Source organism: Scyliorhinus torazame, chromosome 14, assembly GCF_047496885.1.
Source record: "Scyliorhinus torazame isolate Kashiwa2021f chromosome 14, sScyTor2.1, whole genome shotgun sequence".
Lineage (NCBI taxonomy): Eukaryota > Metazoa > Chordata > Chondrichthyes > Carcharhiniformes > Scyliorhinidae > Scyliorhinus > Scyliorhinus torazame.
The window spans coordinates 219,476,614-219,494,184 of record NC_092720.1 but is presented as its reverse complement, the minus strand read 5'-3'; the positions used below and the strand labels follow the sequence as shown (position 1 = coordinate 219,494,184).

General features: G+C 51.3%; 1 protein-coding gene across 1 annotated transcript in view; it reads right to left on the bottom strand.

Annotated features, from left to right (window-relative positions):
* Positions 1–2,116: 2,116 nt before the first annotated feature.
* LOC140390520 (zinc-binding protein A33-like) overlaps positions 2,117–17,571 on the bottom strand; it is a 33,967-nt gene continuing 18,512 nt past the window's right edge. Inside the window, exons 2-6 of the mRNA XM_072475690.1 lie at positions 14,499–14,594; positions 11,413–11,646; positions 9,713–9,735; positions 9,505–9,620; positions 2,117–2,728 (exon numbers count right to left, since the gene is read on the bottom strand). Coding sequence (XP_072331791.1) covers positions 2,151–2,728; positions 9,505–9,620; positions 9,713–9,735; positions 11,413–11,646; positions 14,499–14,594 — 1,047 coding nt within the window. The 3' untranslated portion in view covers positions 2,117–2,150. The remainder of the gene's footprint in view (positions 2,729–9,504; positions 9,621–9,712; positions 9,736–11,412; positions 11,647–14,498; positions 14,595–17,571) is intronic.

Below are 17,571 nucleotides of genomic sequence, written 5' to 3'. Positions count from 1 at the left end.
GAGGTCTTCCCCTCCCCCACCCAGTGACCCAGTGTGTGGGGCCATTCTCCACCCACCCATGGACCCAGTGTGTGGGGCTTCTCCCCTCCCCCACCCAGTGACCCAGTGTGTGGGGCCTTCCCCTCCCCACCCAGTGACCCAGTGTGTGGGGCCTTCCCCTCCCCCACCCAGTGACCCAGCATGTGGGGCCTCCCCCTCCCCCACCCAGTGACCCAGTGTGTGGGGCCTCCCCCTCCCCCACCCAGTGTGTGGGGCCTTGCCCTCCCCCACCCAGTGACCCAGTGTGTGGGGCCTTCCCTCCCCCCACTCGCCCACCCAGTGACCCAGTGTGTGGGACCTTCCCCTCCCCCACCCAGTGACCCAGTGTGTGGGGCCTCCCCCTCCCCCACCCAGAGTGTGGGGCCTTACCCTCCCCCACCCAGTGTGTGGGACCTTCCCCTCCCCCACCCAGTGACCAAGTGTGTGGGGCCTCCCCTTCCCCCACCTAGCGACCCAGTGTGTCGGGCTTCCCCCTCCCAGTGACCCAGTGTGTGGAGTCTTCCCCTCCCCTACCCAGTGACTGAGTGTGTGGGGCTTTCCCCTCCCCCACCCAGTGACCCAGTGTGTGGTGCCTTCCCCTCCCCCACCCAATGACCCAGTGTGTGGGACCTTCCCCTCCCCCACAAAGTGACCCAGTGTGTGGGTCCTTGCCCTCCCCCATCCAGTGTGTTGGGCCTTCCCCTTCCCACCCAGTGACCCAGTGTGTGGGACCTTCCCCTCCCCCACCCAGTAACCCAGTATGTGGGGCCTCCCCCTCCCCACCCAGTGACCCAGTGTGTGGGGTTTCCCCCTCCCCCACCCAGTGACCCAGTGTGTGGGGACTTCCCCTCCCCCACCCAGTGAACCAGTGTGTGGGGCCATTCTCCACCCACCCATGGACCCAGTGTGTTGGGCCTTTCCCCCCCCCCACCCAGTGGCCCAGTGTGTTGGGCCTTCCCCTACCCACCCATTGCCCCAGTGTGTGGGGCCTCCCCCTCCCCGTGACCCAGTGACCCAGTCTGTCTGTGTGGTATCCCCCTCGCCCTCCCAGTGACGCAGTGTGTGCGGCCTTCCCCTCCCCACCCAGTGTTTGGGCTTTCCCCTTCCCACCTAGTGGCCCAGTGTGTGGGGCCTTCCCCTCCCCCACCCAGTGACCCAGTGTGTGGGGCCTTCCCCTCCCCCACCCATTGACCCAGTGTGTGGGGCTTCCCCCTCCCCCAACCAGTGACCCAGTGTGTGGGGCCTCCCTCCCGCACCCAGTGACCCAGTGTGTGGGGCCTTCCCCTCCTCCACCCAGTGACCCAGGGTGTGGAGCTTCCCCCTCCCCTACCCAGTGACCCAGTGTGTGGGACCTTCCCCTCCCCCACCCAGTGACCCAGTGTGTGGGGCCTCCCCCTCCCCCACCCAGTGACCCAGTGTGTGGGGCCTTACCCTCCCCACCCAGTGTGTGGGACCTTCCCCTCCCCCACACAGTGACCCAGTGTGTGGGGCCTCCCCCTCCCCCACCTAGTGACCCAGTGTGTCGGGCCTCCCTCTCCCAGTGACCCAGTGTGTGGAGTCTTCCCCTCCCCTACCCAGTGACTGAGTGTGTGGGGCTTTCCCCTCCCCCACCCAGTGACCCAGTGTGTGGGGCCTCCCCCACCCAGTGACCCAGTATGTGGGGCTTTCCCCTCCCCCACCCAGTGTGTGGGGCCTCCCCCACCCAGTGACCCAGTGTGTGGGACCTACCCCTCCCCCACCCAGTGCCCAGTGTTTGGGGCCTCCCCCTACCCCACCCAGTGACCCAGTGTGTGGAGCCTCCCCCTCCCCCACCCAGTGACCCAGTATGTGGGGCTTTCCCCTCCCCCACCCAGTGTGTGGGGCCTCACCCACCCAGTGACCCAGTGTGTGGGGCCATCCCCACCCCCACACAGTGAGTGGGACCTTCCCCTCCCCCACCCAGTGGCCCAGTGTGTGTGGCCATCCCCACCCCCCACCCAGTGAGTGAGACCTTCCCCTCCCCCACCCAGTGACCCAGTGTGTGGGGCCTTCCCTTCCCCGACCCACTGACCCAGTGTGTGGGGCCTTCCCTTCCCCCACCCGCTGACCCAGTGTGTGGGGTCTCCCCCTCCCCCACCTACAGGAAACAGTCTTTATTTGGATGAAGGGATAAAACCCTCATCCTCCTGGATTGTTACTGTCCGCGGACAGATTTTCAGGGGTTCTCTGTTTTTACCACCATCAGTGAGACTTGGACTGAAATAAGGATAGAGTTTCTCAGTGAATGTCCCAGTGAAAGTGTAGATACGAGACTTGTTATCTGAGTTATAAAAGGAAACCTTCCCTCCCTCATAATCCAGACAGACTCTAATCTTTCTCGGCTTCACTCTCAGATCTAAGAGTTTTGGTGGATTCTCACAAGCCGAGTATTTATTCCCCTGTCTCAGCATCAATGTCCAGAATCCGTTATCTGGATCCAGGGTGAATTTCCCCTTCCTGTTTACGGATTCCTTGGCCACACCCACACTCCAATCAGTCTTGTTTCCCACCTCCACCTCCCAGGAATGTTTTCCTGATGTGAATCCCTCTGATCCCAGGACACAGGGACAGCGATCGAATCTCTCCGGATTGTCGGGAAGCTGCACCCGTTTCCCGGTGTATCTCACGGTGCTCAGCTCCTCAGACAGGAAAAGGACAGGATGGGCTGTATTAGGGTCGAAGGTCACTGGAGCTGGGAACAGATGGACACGGATAAAATGTTAGCCCCTCTCACTGTAACTTTCACAGCCGGTTAGTGATTGGCAAAATCAGCAAGGAACCAGAATTAGGAATTTATCCCCTGGGGAAGAGTTTAAACAGAATACAGGGGAAACGGGAAGACACGGGAAACGGGGGAAGGTTTTACCTGGAGACCACACTGTGGTAATACCAGGTATTGCGGTACCTGAGAGGCCGACGCCATTGGTTGAGACCCTGGAGTCTACCATTGGCTGTGTGAAGTAGCTCCGCCCTGAAGGCGGGGTATAAGAGATGGTGCCGTCCCAGCAGCCTTCACTTTCTGTTACGAAGCTGCTGGGGATCAGTTCTAGTGCATTAAAGCCTCAGTTACTGAATACCTTCGTCTCGAGTATATTGATTGCACATCAATTTAATGCACTGCAACTCAGCTGGAAGGATGGATCTCCGTATCAAGCCGGAGTGCCTCCAACTCAGCCCCCATGCGGAAAACCCGGCCTGCTATATTTAAACACTGGCTGGCGTGTTTTAAGGGTTACCCAGAGACGGCCGAAGGAGAGCCCACTGAAGGTCAGAAAATGCATCTCCTGCGATCAAGGGTCAGCCCTGGGATCTATCCCATTATCAAGGAGGCGGCGAAGTACGATGCCGCCATCCTACTACTGGAAGGACATTACATCCGCCCTGTTAACCAGGTCGACGCTCGCCACCTGCTCGCTACGAGGCGGCAAAGCCCCGGGGAATCACTGGAAGAATTCTACCGGGCGCTACTGGTGCTGGGCCAAAGCTGCAGATGCCCACCAGTTTCGGGAGCGAGCACACTGAACTTTTAATAAGAGATGCTGTCGTGGCAGGTATGAGCTCCTCTGATATCCGCAGGAGGCTCCTGGAGAAGGACACACTTGGGCTCAGAGAGGCACGGGCCCTGGCTGGGTCCATGGACATCGCATACCAAAACACGCAAGCCTACGCTCCCGACCGCGTGTCCGCCTCCTGGCCCGCATGGCACCCCGCTGCGCAGACCCCCAGATCTTCCCCCTGACCCCACTGGCCTGCGCTACCGGACAGCCCGCTAACGCCATTGGAGCCCGCTGCTTTTTCTGCGGGCAGGCAGGTCATCCGCGCGCGTGCTGCCCGCACCGCCACCTGCAAAGGGTGCGGCAAAAAGGGGTCTGTCAGGTCGTCGCCATCGCCGCGCTCTCCGGTGGCTCCGGACCGCCGCGGCAAAACCCCCCCAGGCCCCGACCGACCAGCGCTCCTTCCCTAGGGCCATGTGCGACACAAGGGCGCGGCCATTTTGCGCCACGAACACCGCGCCGCCATTTTGTCCATCCCCGCCGCCATCTTGGGATTTCCCGGACACCATGTGCGACCCGTGGGTGACGCCTTCTTGGATGGGGCCCCCAGCTCGGCTGACTACACGCTGCCCGACCAGAGCTCGCAGCTGCTTCATCTGGCATCGGTGACGTTGGACCAAAGTCGCCCTCGGACACTCGCAAAGGCTACAACGACGGTCCCCGTGACCCACCCTTTAAGCCAAAGGATCTCCCTGGCCTCCGGGTCACATTCGGTGGAAATAAAGGGGTACTGCCTGGCGAACCTCACTGTCCAAGGTCGGAAATTCGATAATTTCCACCTGTATGTCCTGCCGCAACTCTGCGCGGCTACCCTCCTGGGGCTGGACTTCCACTGCCACCTGCAAAGCCTGACCTTTGAATTCGGCGACCCTATACCGCCCCTTACTGTCTGCAGCCTCGCGACCCTTAAGGTCGACCCGCCTTCCCTGTTTGCAAACCTCACCCCGGATTGCAAACCCGTCGCCACCAGGAGCAGAAGGTACAGCGCCCAGGACCGGACCTTCATCAGGTCAGAAGTCCAAAGGCTGCTGAAGGAAGGAGTCATCGAAGCGAGCAACAGTCCCTGGAGAGCTCAAGTAGTGGTGGTAAAGATCGGGGAGAAACATAGGATGGTCATCGACTACAGTCAGACCATCAACAGGTTTACGCAGCTGGACGCGTACCGTCAACCCCGTATAGCCGACATGGTAAACAGGATCGCGCAATACAAGGTCTTCTCAACGGTGGCTCTCAAGTCCGCCTACCACCAGCTACCCCTCCGTATTAGTGACCGCAAGTACACTGCCTTCGAAGCAGATGGGCAGCTCTACCAATTCTTAAGGGTTCCCTTCGGTGTCACTAATGGGGTCTCGGTCTTCCAGCGAGAGATGGACTGAATGGTTGACCGTTACGGCTTACGCGCAACGTTTCCGTATCTGGATAACGTCACCATCTGCGGCCATGATCAGCAGGACCACGACGCCAACCTTCGCAAATTCCTCCAGACCGCACAAATCCTTAACCTCATGTACAATAAGGATAAGTGCATGTTCCGCACCGACTGCATAGCCATCCTTGGCTACGTAGTGCGGAACAGAGTTATAGGCCCTGACCCCGAACGCATGCGCCCCCTTATGGAGTTCCCCCTCCCTCACTGCCCCAAGGCCCTGAAACGCTGCCTCGGGTTCTTCAGCTATTACGCTCAGTGGGTCCCGAAATACGCAGACAAAGCCCAACCCCTAATCCAGTCCACGACCTTCCCTCTGTCGACCGAGGCCCGCCATGCTTTCAGCCGCATCAAAGCAGACATTGCAAGGGCCACGATGCGCGCTATCAATGAGTCCCTCCCCTTCCAGGTCGAGAGCGATGCGTCCGACGTCGCTCTGGCGGCCACCCTCAACCAAGCGGGCAGGCCCGTGGCTTTCTTTTCCCGTACCCTCCATGCTTCCGAAATCCACCACTCCTCGAAAAGGAGGCCCAGGCCATAGTAGAGGCTGTGAGACATTGGAGGCATTACCTGGCCAGCAGGAGGTTCACTCTCCTCACAGACCAACGGTCGGTAGCCTTCATGTTCGATAACGCACAGCAGGGCAAGATTAAGAACGACAAGTTCTTGCGGTGGAGGATAGAACTCTCCGCCTACAACTAGGAGATCTTGTACCATCCCGGGAAGCTGAATGAGCCTCCTGATGCCCTGTCCCGCGGCACTTGTGCCACCGCACAAGTGGACCGCCTCCGAGCCCTCCACGAGGACCTCTGCCACCCGGGGGTCACTTGTTTCTTCCACTTCGTTAAGACCCGCAACCTGCCCTACTCCATCGACGAGGTCAGGACAGTCACCAGGGACTGCCAAATCTGCGCGGAGTGCACTTCTACCGGCCAGAGAGGGCGCACCTGATAAAGGCTTCCCGTCCCTTTGAATGCCTCAGTATGGACTTAAAGGTCCCCTCCCCTCCACTGACCGCAACACGTATTTCCTGAACGTGATTGACGAGTACTCCCGGTTCCCATTCGCCATCCCCTGCCCAGACATGGACCACAACCACCGTCATCAAGGCCCTCCAGGGTGTCTTTACACTGTTCGGTTTCCCCGCGTACATTCACAGTGATAGGGGGTCCTCCTTTTATGAGCGACGAACTGCGTCAATTCCTGCTCAGCAAAGGCATCGCCTCGAGCAGGACGACCAGTTACAACCCCCGGGGAAACGGGCAGGGAGAGAGGGAGAACGGAACGGTCTGGAAGACCGTCCTACTGGCCCTCCGGTCTAGGAATCTCACAGTCTCCCGCTGGCAAGAAGTGCTCCCGGTGGCCCTTCATGCCATCCGGTCGCTGCTCTGAACAACCACCAATCAGACACCTCATGAACGTCTCCTTGCCTTCCCCAGGAAGTCCTCCTCCGGGACCTCGCTCCCAACCTGGCTAGCAACACCCGGACCCATCCTGCTTCGGAAGCACGTGCGAGTGCACAAGTCAGACTCGTTGGTCGAGAGGGTCCACCTGCTGCACGCTAACCCGCAGTCACTCTGTGAGGAGAGTGAACCTCCTGCTGGCCAGGTAATGCCTCCAATGTCTCACAGCCTCTACTATGGCCTGGGCCTCCTTTTCGAGGAGTGGCGGATCTCGGAAGCATGGAGGGTACGGGAAAAGAAAGCCACGGGCCTGCCCGCTTGGTTGAGGGTGGCCGCCAGAGCGACGTCGGACGCATCGCTCTCGACCTGGAAGGGGAGGGACTCGTTGATAGCGCGCATCGTGGCCCTTGCAATGTCTGCTTTGATGCGGCTGAAAGCATGGCGGGCCTCGGTCGACAGAGGGATGTCACTCTCGCTCTCTCCTTCGCTCATTCCCTTGATCTCACCTGTTCCCTCGCTCTTGCTCTTTCGCTCTCGTCACTCCCTCGATCTTGCTCTCTCCCTCGGTCTCACTCCCTTGTTCTTGCTCTCTTTCTCGTTCTTGGTCACTCCCTCAATGTCACTCTCTCTTGTTCTTGATATCTCGATCGCTCCCTCGATCTTGTCCTCGCTCGCTCCCTCGTCCTCGCTTGCTCGCTCCCTCAACCTCTCTCTCTACCTCGCTCTCGGTCGCTCCCTCGATCTCACTCTTAATTGCCTCGCTCACTGACTCGATCTCCCTCTATACCTCACTCTCCCACTGTGTCTTGGTTCCCTCGCTCTCTCCCTCTCGTTCTCCCTCTCTTTCTCTTTCTCCCTCACTCTCCTTTGCTCCCGCTCGCTCTCTCTTACTTTGCTGTCCCTCACATTTTCTTTCGCTTTACCCCACTCTCTCCTCCTCTCTGTATGTAGTCTCCCTTCGGGACCTAGCGCCCGCCGGAACCCCACGCACTCCCGAGCCATTAGCCCCACCTCCACCACCCCCGCAGCAGTGGGAGGGCTCAGTATTCCCGCCACTCCGGCCCTGGCCCGGCCACTCATCGGCGCCCCCTACAAGTTTCCCTCCCCCAGGCCAATCGCTTGCCCCAACAGCGCCGCCCAGGGATGATGAAGCTGCTGAGGAGGCCGAAACTATGCTCCCGGAGTCGCAACCACCGAGACTTACACCAGGATCACCACTGAAGCTCCGACGCTCCAGGAGGACGATCAGGCCACCAGAGCGACTTATTGCTTCATCCTGACTCTCACAATAACTGAACATTTTGATCGAATCCTCGATTGTACGGTGCCTCAATACCTGGTCCTACCATGTGAAGGGCTATTTTTTTTCACTGGCCACCTCCTCCCCGACGGATTCCTTCCTAACAGGGGGTGAATGTGGTAATACCAGGTATTGCGGTACCTGAGAGGCCAACGCCATTGGTTGAGACCCTGGAGTCTACCATTGGCTGTGTGAAGTAGCTCCGCCCTGAAGGCGGGGTATAAGAGATGGTGCCATCCCAGCAGCCTTCACTTTCTGTTACGAAGCTGCTGGGGATCAGTTCTAGTGCATTAAAGCCTCAGTTACTGAATACCTTCGTCTCGAGTATATTGATTGCGCATCACACACCCTGCAGTGAGGCTGAGGAAACCCCGTTACAGAGAGGGAGAGAGAGAGTGACAGACAGAAAAGGAGAGATGGAAAGCTCAAGACATACAGAGAGAAGGAGAGAGTGGGGTAAAGCGAAAGAAAATGTGAGGGACAGCAAGGTAAGAGAGAGCGAGCGGGAGCAAAGGAAAGTGAGGGAGAAAGAGAAAGAGAGGGAGAAAGAGAGGGAGAGAGTGAGGGAACCAAGACACAGTGGGAGAGTGAGGTATAGAGGGAGATCGAGTCAGTGAGCGAGGCAATTAAGAGTGAGATCGAGGGAGCGACCGAGAGCGAGGTAGAGAGAGAGGTTGAGGGAGCGAGCAAGCGAGGACGAGGGAGCGAGCGAGGACAAGATCGAGGGAGCGATCGAGATATCAAGAACGAGAGAGAGTGACATTGAGGGAGTGACCAAGAACGAGAAAGAGAGCAAGAACAAGGGAGTGAGACCGAGGGAGAGAGCAAGATCGAGGGAGTGACGAGAGCGAAAGAGCAAGAGCGAGGGAACAGGTGAGATCAAGGGAATGAGCGAAGGAGAGAGCGAGAGTGACATCGAGGGAGAGAGCAAGAGCGAGGGAGAGAGCAAGAGCGAGGGAGAGAGTGAGAGCGGGGGAGAGAGTGAGAGCGAGGGAGAGAATGAGGGAGAGAGAGCAAGGGCAAGCGAACGAGAGCAAGAGCGAGGGCGAGAGCGAGGGAGAGCGAGACAGAGAAGGAGAGAGCAAGAAAGGGAGGGGGAGAGAGCGAGAGAGAGAGCGAGGGAGAGTGAGACAGAGAGGGAGAGTGAGGGGTGAGAGAGTGAGGAGGAAGGGGGAAACCATTACAGACTCAAAATGAAAATCTCGACCTGAAAGCCTCGATTGAAGAAAGCTGTGCTAGAAACAGCCATCTGTAACAAAGTCTCTTTCGTTTTACTTTCAGCATTATTTTTACACCCATCTTCCCCCCTCTGTGTTTGTCTGTCTTCTGTGAGTATGTGTGTGAGTGAGTGTGTGTTTGAGTAGAGGATGGGACGAGTTTAAGTGGGGGGGGGGGGGGTAGGAATTAGTCAACCTTTTGTATTTGCTGCATATTTAACTATAGTTAGTGTCATTAATAAAATTAATTGTTTTTAAATTTACAAACCTGGTGAGTGTAATTATTGGGTGGTGAAGGGCCAAAGACTTTGGGTGTTTTTCTCTGAATTATTTATTAATTTAAGTTGTGTTGTTATTCTGGGTCAAGTATGACTGAATTGACGGCGCACTCGCCCAGGGGGTCGTAACAATAGCTGATCTGACAATTCTGTATTTTAACAGAAAACTGACTGAAGTAAAGTCTAATCTGTTACAAATACAATTCTGTATTTAATATAAAGAGACCGGTCCCTTCTACTAATAACCGAGAGAGCTGTTTAATAGCTGGGGTCAGGAAGCTCACACCCACCTGTATTAATCACCGTCAGCATCTTTTTCCACACTCTGTACTGCAGTGAGCCAATGTACTTCCCCACATTTATTAACGGGTAAACCTTCTGTGGCTCTGGGAGAGTTCGCTTCAGTCTGAAACAGGAGATAAAGGTCAGTGTTGGATCATTCCAGGCTGGGCGAGAAATAGGTTAGAAATTAAAATCAAATCAGGGGATGAATTTTACCTTTTCTGTAAATCCGGAAATTTCTGTGGAACAAGAACAATTATTACTGTTTGTGTTTGGAGAATATTTTATCACAAAATGTAAAGTTACAGATTGGATTGCACAGAAAAGTACACTTTAAATATAGAAAGTTATTGGACTGCCTCTTGTTGTCCTCACTGGACTGTGAGTTACTCCGCAATATTACAAATGACTCAATCTTACTGCACAACACAACTCACAGAGTTACAATCCAATTATAAAATCCTCATCAATGTCCAATTACTGGAATTAATTTATTAACACTCACTTGGTGGAACAGATCTTAAATATTGCTGAAAATACAGACATGTTACTGATGGAAAATGACCAGATAAACAGGAATTCCATTGTCATGAAGTGCAGGTTATTAAACAGACAGGGTCAATTATATACATGTTGTAAACATTGAGCAGTCCACAGGGAGAAAAATGTCCGGTTTGGGGACAATTCTGGTTTGTGTACAATTCTGGGTTTGTGGACAATTCCGGTTTGGGGACAATTCCGGTTTGTGAACAATTCCGGGTTTGTGGACAATTCTGGGTTTGTGGACAATTCCGGTTTGGGGCCAATTCTGGTTTTTGGACAATTCCGGGTTTGTGGACAATTCCGGTTTGTGGACAATTCCGGGTTTTGGACAGCCGGATTTGGGGGGCTGTACCTGTACCAGTGTCCAATAGAAATCACCTAGAAACTGGGGTCAATCTGCAATGTTAGTTTAACCTTCAGTCTTGGGACTCATCAAACTTGTGTTTGAATCTTTGTCTGCAGTGATACTACAGACAGAGTGTCAGACCACTCTGTGTAAGCTGAAGCAGACAGAATGAATTCGAATGTCAGCTCCACTTGCTGTGAGTCACACTGAGCTCAATGAGCAACCAGCTGAGTGGGAACTCCATTGTCAGAGGCAGCGGCTTTCCGCTGAGGTCTTAAACCCAGCTCTCTTCTGTCTGCTCAGGTGAAGGTAAAAGATTCCAAGACTCTATTCCAAGAAGAGCACAGGAGTTCTCTCAGTGTCCTGGTCAACATTTATCCCTCACCCAACACTGTTCAAATAGATTCATCAGCATCTCAATACACAGCAGAGAATTCACTAAAGTAAATACTCAGGGGTTCACTGAACTTCCTGGGAAATGCTGAAAATCAAATTGATCTCAATTTAAATGTTTTCAGTGTGGAGACTCTCCCCTCTCACTCTCTGAACATTGAACTATTTAACTGCTGGGAGGAAGCTTTACCTATCTGTGTAACTGACCCTGTGGAGAGCTCTCTCCTGGACAGAATCATTCCAGTTCTAGCCGGGGAGGAGCCAAGCATTGGAAACATGGTCCTGCCTGGCTGGATCCTGGACTGTAGTTCCCAGTCTCAGACCAACAACTGGAAATGTCCACTCGGGGGAGAATGGTCTGACCATTCGGAGGGTTCCTCACTCTGGATGAAGCTGATTTTCTTCATTGTTTAATTTGATGAAACTATCCCTCTATAATATTACAGTAAACAAGGTCCAGATTTAGTCATTTCCGTGTTAAAGAGCCGTTAGTGATCCTGGGTGTGAGACAGAGGAAACCAAATGTGACAGGTGATGGGGTTGTTTTGGTCGGTGAGTTTTATATTCTGGATTTTGATGACACAACCTGCTCATTCTTCAAGACGGAGAAGGAGAGAAAAATAAATAAAGTTACCATGAAAAACTTGATGTTGTCCTGTTCACTCAGCTCTTGTTCAATCTCCTGAACAGTGACTGAAAGCGATGAGATTTCCTCCGTTATCTTCTCAATCCTCTCCTTCATCTCCTGACTCTTTTTCTCTTTCTCCAGTTTCAGATCTTCCAACTCAATCCTCTCTTCCTCACGGAGAAACTGGTGAAGCTTTTCAAATTGGGCTTTAATCTGTTTCTCTGTCTTTACACTTTGGTCCTTTGGGAAATATCAGTGAGATTGAAAATTAATGAGGATTTTTAAAAGGTTATTCAGCCTGAACAGTTCTGTTCAGATCAGAATATTCCAGAAAAAAACATTCCCAATCTAGTTAGTTCCCAAACTGGATAATTTATTAAGGTGAAGACATGACTTTGATACAGAAAACTATTCCCTCATGCAGTGAAATCTAGTTAATTGATTAGATATAATAGATAATCAATTCGCAGATGATAATTTATTCAGGAGAGGGAGCTCTAACTGAGGATCGAGTTACTGATTTCTCTATTTGGTTTACTGGTGATTATCTTGGATTTGAAACCCCAGGTTTTAGACTCTCTGTCCAGTAGAAACATTCTCTGTATCTACACTATCAAACCCTGAAATAATTATAAAGAACTCAGCTGACCTCACAGCTTCTCTATTCCAGAGAAAAGAGCCCCAGTCAATTTAATCTTTCCTGATAGGTTTAACATCTTAGTTAAGACCATAAGAAATAGGAACAGGGGAATAGGCCATTCGGCCCCTCGAGTCTGCTCCGCCATTCAATAGGATCGTGGCTGATCCGACATTCTTCATGTCCACGTTCCTGCCCTTTCCCAGTATCCCTGATCAGCAATCTATCTGCCTCAGCCTTAAATATACACAAGGGCTCTGCCCCCACAACTCTCTGTGGTAAGGCGTTCCAAAGACCCACAACCCTCAGAGAAGGAATTCCTCCTCATCTCAGTCTGAAATTGGCTCCCCTTTATTCTGAAACTGTGCTCTCTGGTCCTAGACTCTCCCATGAGGGAAACATCCTCTCAGCATTCACCCTGTCAGCCCCTTAACAATCCAATATGTTTCAATGAGATCATCTCTCATTCTTCTGAATTCCAATGAGTAGAGTCCCAATTTGTTTCACCTTTTCTCATTAGACAATCCCTCCATACCGGGGAATCATCCTGGTGAACCTTCACTGAACCGCCTCTGTTAGTGGGAGAGGATCTCAAATAAATCACTCAATGCCCAGGGCTCCTCCTGGTCCTCGCATCAAACTGTTTATTTCGCCGGCGGGGAGATGACGTCTGTTAAAGTCCCAGACCACCTCTCCGCCGAACAAAGGAAAATATCCATTCTTATACATTTTCAAAACAGCTACACGGCTCATTTCGGCTGGACCTTGTCCAATAATATTGGTTGTAGATTACATACATTAGTTATATATACAATTAAATTTGACATGACGTAAAGTGGGTTGGCCCCTTACCAGCCCCTGACTTCATGAAGAAGCCACTCATACTAACTGTTAAAGTTAACTTCCCTGTCTGCATCTGGACACCTTGGGCTGGCGAGGATACATAATGCTCTTTGTCCTGTGGAGCTGTTATCACTCGCTGGTGAAGTACTCCCATTTTTCCCATGTCTGTTTCAATCATTCTTGTCTCCCTGACTAACTCTGCTGTCTGGAATTGAATGATGTTACTTATACCAGTTTGCAACTGAACCCAGGCGAATGGTTGTTCTGGAATGTGGGTAGTTCAGCTAAAAGCCATTTTGTGTCTTTAGTATTGTTAGCTCAGCGAACCGCCATTTTGTGTCCTTTCTGATATTAGTAATTTTTAGTTTACAAAATCACATGCATTGTTTAGACACTATCTATTGCTACAAATTGCCTCTTATACACGCATCTGAGCCAATGGGTACCTTTTGTCTAAGAGCCTTCTTTCTAAATCTGACTTCAACAGCCTCCATTGAAATAATATCTTTCCTTAAATAAGGGACCAAAACTGCTCCCAGTGCTCCAGATGTGGTCTCACCAATACCTTATACAGTTGCAGCAAGACTTCCCGACTCTTATCCTCCAACCCCCTTGGAATGCGGGCCAACATTCCATTCACCTTCCTGATTACCTGCTGTACCTGTCTGCGAGCTTTCTGTGTTTCGTGTACAAGATCCCCAAGTCCCTCTGTGTCACAGCTTTCTGCAGCTTTTCTCCATTTAAATAATACTCTGCTCTTTTGTTCTCCTTTCCAAAATGAACAACTTCACATTTTCCCACATTACACCCCGTGTGCCAACTATTTTCCCACATACTTAACCGATCAAAATCTCTTTGCAAATGGCCTGTGTCCCTCTCGCCATTTGCCTTTCCATCTATTTTGGTTTTTTTGCAAATATGGCTACAAGACATTCCCTTCCTCCCTCGGTGTCATTAATACATATTGTAAACAATTGCGGTCCCAGAACTGATCCATGTGGAACCCCACTGGTTACAAACTGAAAAAGAATCCCTCATCCCATTCGCTGTTTCCTTCCTTCACCCCCAATCCACCCTCCCCATTTCTCTCCTTCACTGACAATCCCCTCCTCCTCCCATTTCCCTCATTCCCCTCCCCCTTGTCCACCCTCCAAGGATCTGTGAAACATCACCTCAGGGTGATGGGCCTGTGTCGGCACTGTCAGCGAGCGGGTCACGATACAAGGCAGGAGAGTGATGATCCCTCGCTGTGAGGTTAGCTCTGGTGCTCCTCAGTTTATGCAAAAGTCTGATTCTGTCTGTCTGCTGACAGGACCCTCACACCCATCCTCTGAACAGGGTCTGCATCGGGGGCTTTTGATCTTGGATCACTGTGCCCGAGGGGGGCAGAGATGGTGGAAGCGGAGGGTAACAGGGGATGGGGGTGCGGGCAGCCTGCTGTAAATATTAACGTGACAGATTTACTACCTTATTCCCAATGCTTTGCGCATTAAGATAAGTTCTGGAACCATCCTTGTGATTTCTTTTACACCTACTCCACTGTCTCTTTATAATTCTTATCATCGAGACCAGAATTCTGCCAGAATACAGAACAAAATAAGATCAGAAATACCTGAATGTGAATGAATGTTTTCTCATAATCACGTTTTACAGTGTTACATTCCTCCTCCTTGTCCTGGACTGGCTTCAGTGAGGTTCGCAGTTCCTCCTGAACAAAAACATAATTTGTACATCTTTCTGAAATAGGAACCCCAAATTAAATCTCATTCTGTTATTCACAGTGTGAGGTAGATGTTCAGTTCACAGTCTGTGTAAAACTGCTGTTCAGGATACTGGCTTAGACATTGTGAAACAAACTTTGAAAAGTTTCTCAATCCTAACTGTGGCTCATTATTCCTCTGAAATCTGTGACCCACAAATCATGGAAAAGCTGGTCTGACTCCATGAAAATTGTGGGAGACGAGGAGATCCCTACCCTGGAATGGAGCTGCCCAGGTTTGGAGTGCCGAGTGAGGGCTCACTACTCACACCCTTATCCTGAAAATCGGGGGCATCAGGAATGAGGCAGGAATTTTCTTTATTCATTTATGTGATTTGGGCATCACTGACCAGACCAGTATTCATTTTCCATCTCGAATTTCTCTCAGGACGGCGGTTGAGAGCTGCCTTCTTGAAGCAGCTGCACTCCCTGAGGTGTAGGTACACCCACCGTGCTGTTAGGGAGGGAGCTTCAGGATTTTGACCCGACGACACTGAAAGAACAGCCAATATTTTTCCCCAATCAGGATGGGGAGTGTGATCCCAGGTATCTGCTGCTCTTGTCCTTCTCGATGGTGGTGGCCGTGGGTTTGGAAGGTGCTGCCTGAGGAACCTCAGTGAGTTTCTGCAGCGAATCTTGTCGATGGTGCACACGGCTGACACTATTGGAGGTGGAGGGAGTGAATGTTTGTGGAAGGGACGCCAATCAAGCGGGGCTGCTTTGTCCTGGATGGCGTTGAGCTTCTTGAGTGTTGTTGGAGCTGCATTCATCCAGACAAGTGGAGAGTTTTCCATCTCACCCCTGACTTGTGGACAGGCTTTGGGGAGTCAGGAGGTGAGTTACTTTCAGCAGGATTCCCAGCTGCTGACTTGCTCTTGTAGCCACAGTATTTATCTGGCTCGTCCCGTTCAGCTTCTGGTCAGTGGTCACCCCCAGGATGTTAATAGTGGGGGATTCAGTAATTTTAATGACCATTGTCACAGTTTTGAGTTTCTATCACCAGTTTTACAATTGCTCCCTCCACTAGAATCCAGGCCTGAGTTGAGCTACTGACCACATGTCTACACCTTCACTAAAACTATTTCCACCTCCATAGCTCTCCCGACATCACCCGTCTCAGCTCACCTGCTGTTGAATCTCTCATTCACGACATTGTTACCTCCAGACTTGACCATTCTGACATTCTTCTGGCAGCTCTCCCACATTCTACCCTCCAGAAACTTAAAATCATCCCAAACTCTGCTGCTCATCTCCTCACTCACAGTGAGTCCCATTCCTCCATCACCCCTGTGCCCACTGACATCTCCTCACTCACAGTGAGTCCCATTCCCCCATCACCCCTGTGCCCACTGACACTGACATCTCCTCACTCACAGTGAGTCCCATTCCCCCATCACCCCTATGCCCACTGACACTGACATCTCCTCACTCACAGTGAGTCCCATTCCCCCATCACCTGTAGAAGCCAAGTATTTCAAATACAACTAGTATAGGTAAAAGATAGCTGTTTAAGCATAAATGTTGAGCCCCAGTTTTAAATACCCATTTATACAGCATAATTCACTTTTACTGAAGTCCGTTGTTCTGGCAAATGCATATTTTCAAGATAATGACACTGTCTTGTGCTAATTGTCAAGGTCAAGGGATTGAATACACAGCACCATTGTTCACAATGCAGATAACAGCTAGGTCAGAAAAGCTGATGTTGCACATTGAAGATGGACGGCTTGCCATCAAATCAAATGTGTTTGAGTCTAACCCAAACCAATTAGGATTATATTGGGGTGTAATTAGATGACTTAAGACAGATATGAAAGTGTATAACTAAAAAGTTTCTCCCGGCCATTTTAGGTTAGGTTAGGTTAGGTTAGGTTAGGTTAGGGTTTTTGTTGTCTTTGTGAGTATTGTCTTTGTAGCTTAAGTTTTGTCTTTCTGTTAGTTTAGTCAGTTTTTGCCTTTGATTCTAGTCTCCATTTTAGTTTATGTCTTTTGGGGGTTGTCAGTTTAACAGTCTGTGTCAGTGATGTTAGTCCACTTTTGACTTTGAGTTTGAGTTTAGCTGAAGATTAGCTTTCTCTCTCTTTTCATGTTTCATTGCCAGACTTTGACCTTTTAAAAGTTACTTTCGAGCTGTCTGCCTAAGCAAAGAAAGATAATGTCTGTAATTCTCTGAAAGCTTCGAATTGTCTACGAATTGCCTTTTAAATGACTTTCAAATTGTAATCCAGCGACTACAAATAAAACAATTCTTTTTGGCACCTGAGGAGTTTATACTGCAAATTTCTGCTGAGTTCCAGTATTCGCAAAGTGCTACTGATAACCGAATAGCAGAGATGATATAAATTCCTTCAACTATACACAGTCGAATAATACAAGGAATCAAACAACTTAACACAGTCTACAAATAGTACAAATCTTACAACTTGTCGAATTGCGCCAGGACTTGATTCATCAACTAAGCTTCCCCCAAACCTGGCGTAGTTCGACAGGTTAAGATTCCTATAAATTAAAGATTCCTTTAATTGGCGTAGTCAGGCAGTCGGGGGGGGGGGGGGGGGGGGAGTACTGAGGACGACCTTCGGAGGCCCAGGTGACGACGGAAAGCTTCGAAGATAATCGGAGGAGGTCGGGAAGCTTCGGAGATAATCGGAGGAGGCCCAGAAGACAGCCGGAACCCACGGCTAGACTGGGGTAAGAAATATCTTTTTCACCCATTAAAAGTCTTAAAGCCGCATCAATCAGTACTTCGACCCTTGAAAAGAACATTTTTTATAGACTGTTAAATAAATCAAGTGCCAGTCGGTCGGTCAGACTATCAGGCGTGACTGGAAGATTAGTCACTGCAGCAACTAAAATAAAACGTCAGTCAGCGATCAAGAAAAGTTATGGCTGATCCTAATCAAAGTGTAGATTCAGAGCCTTTAGC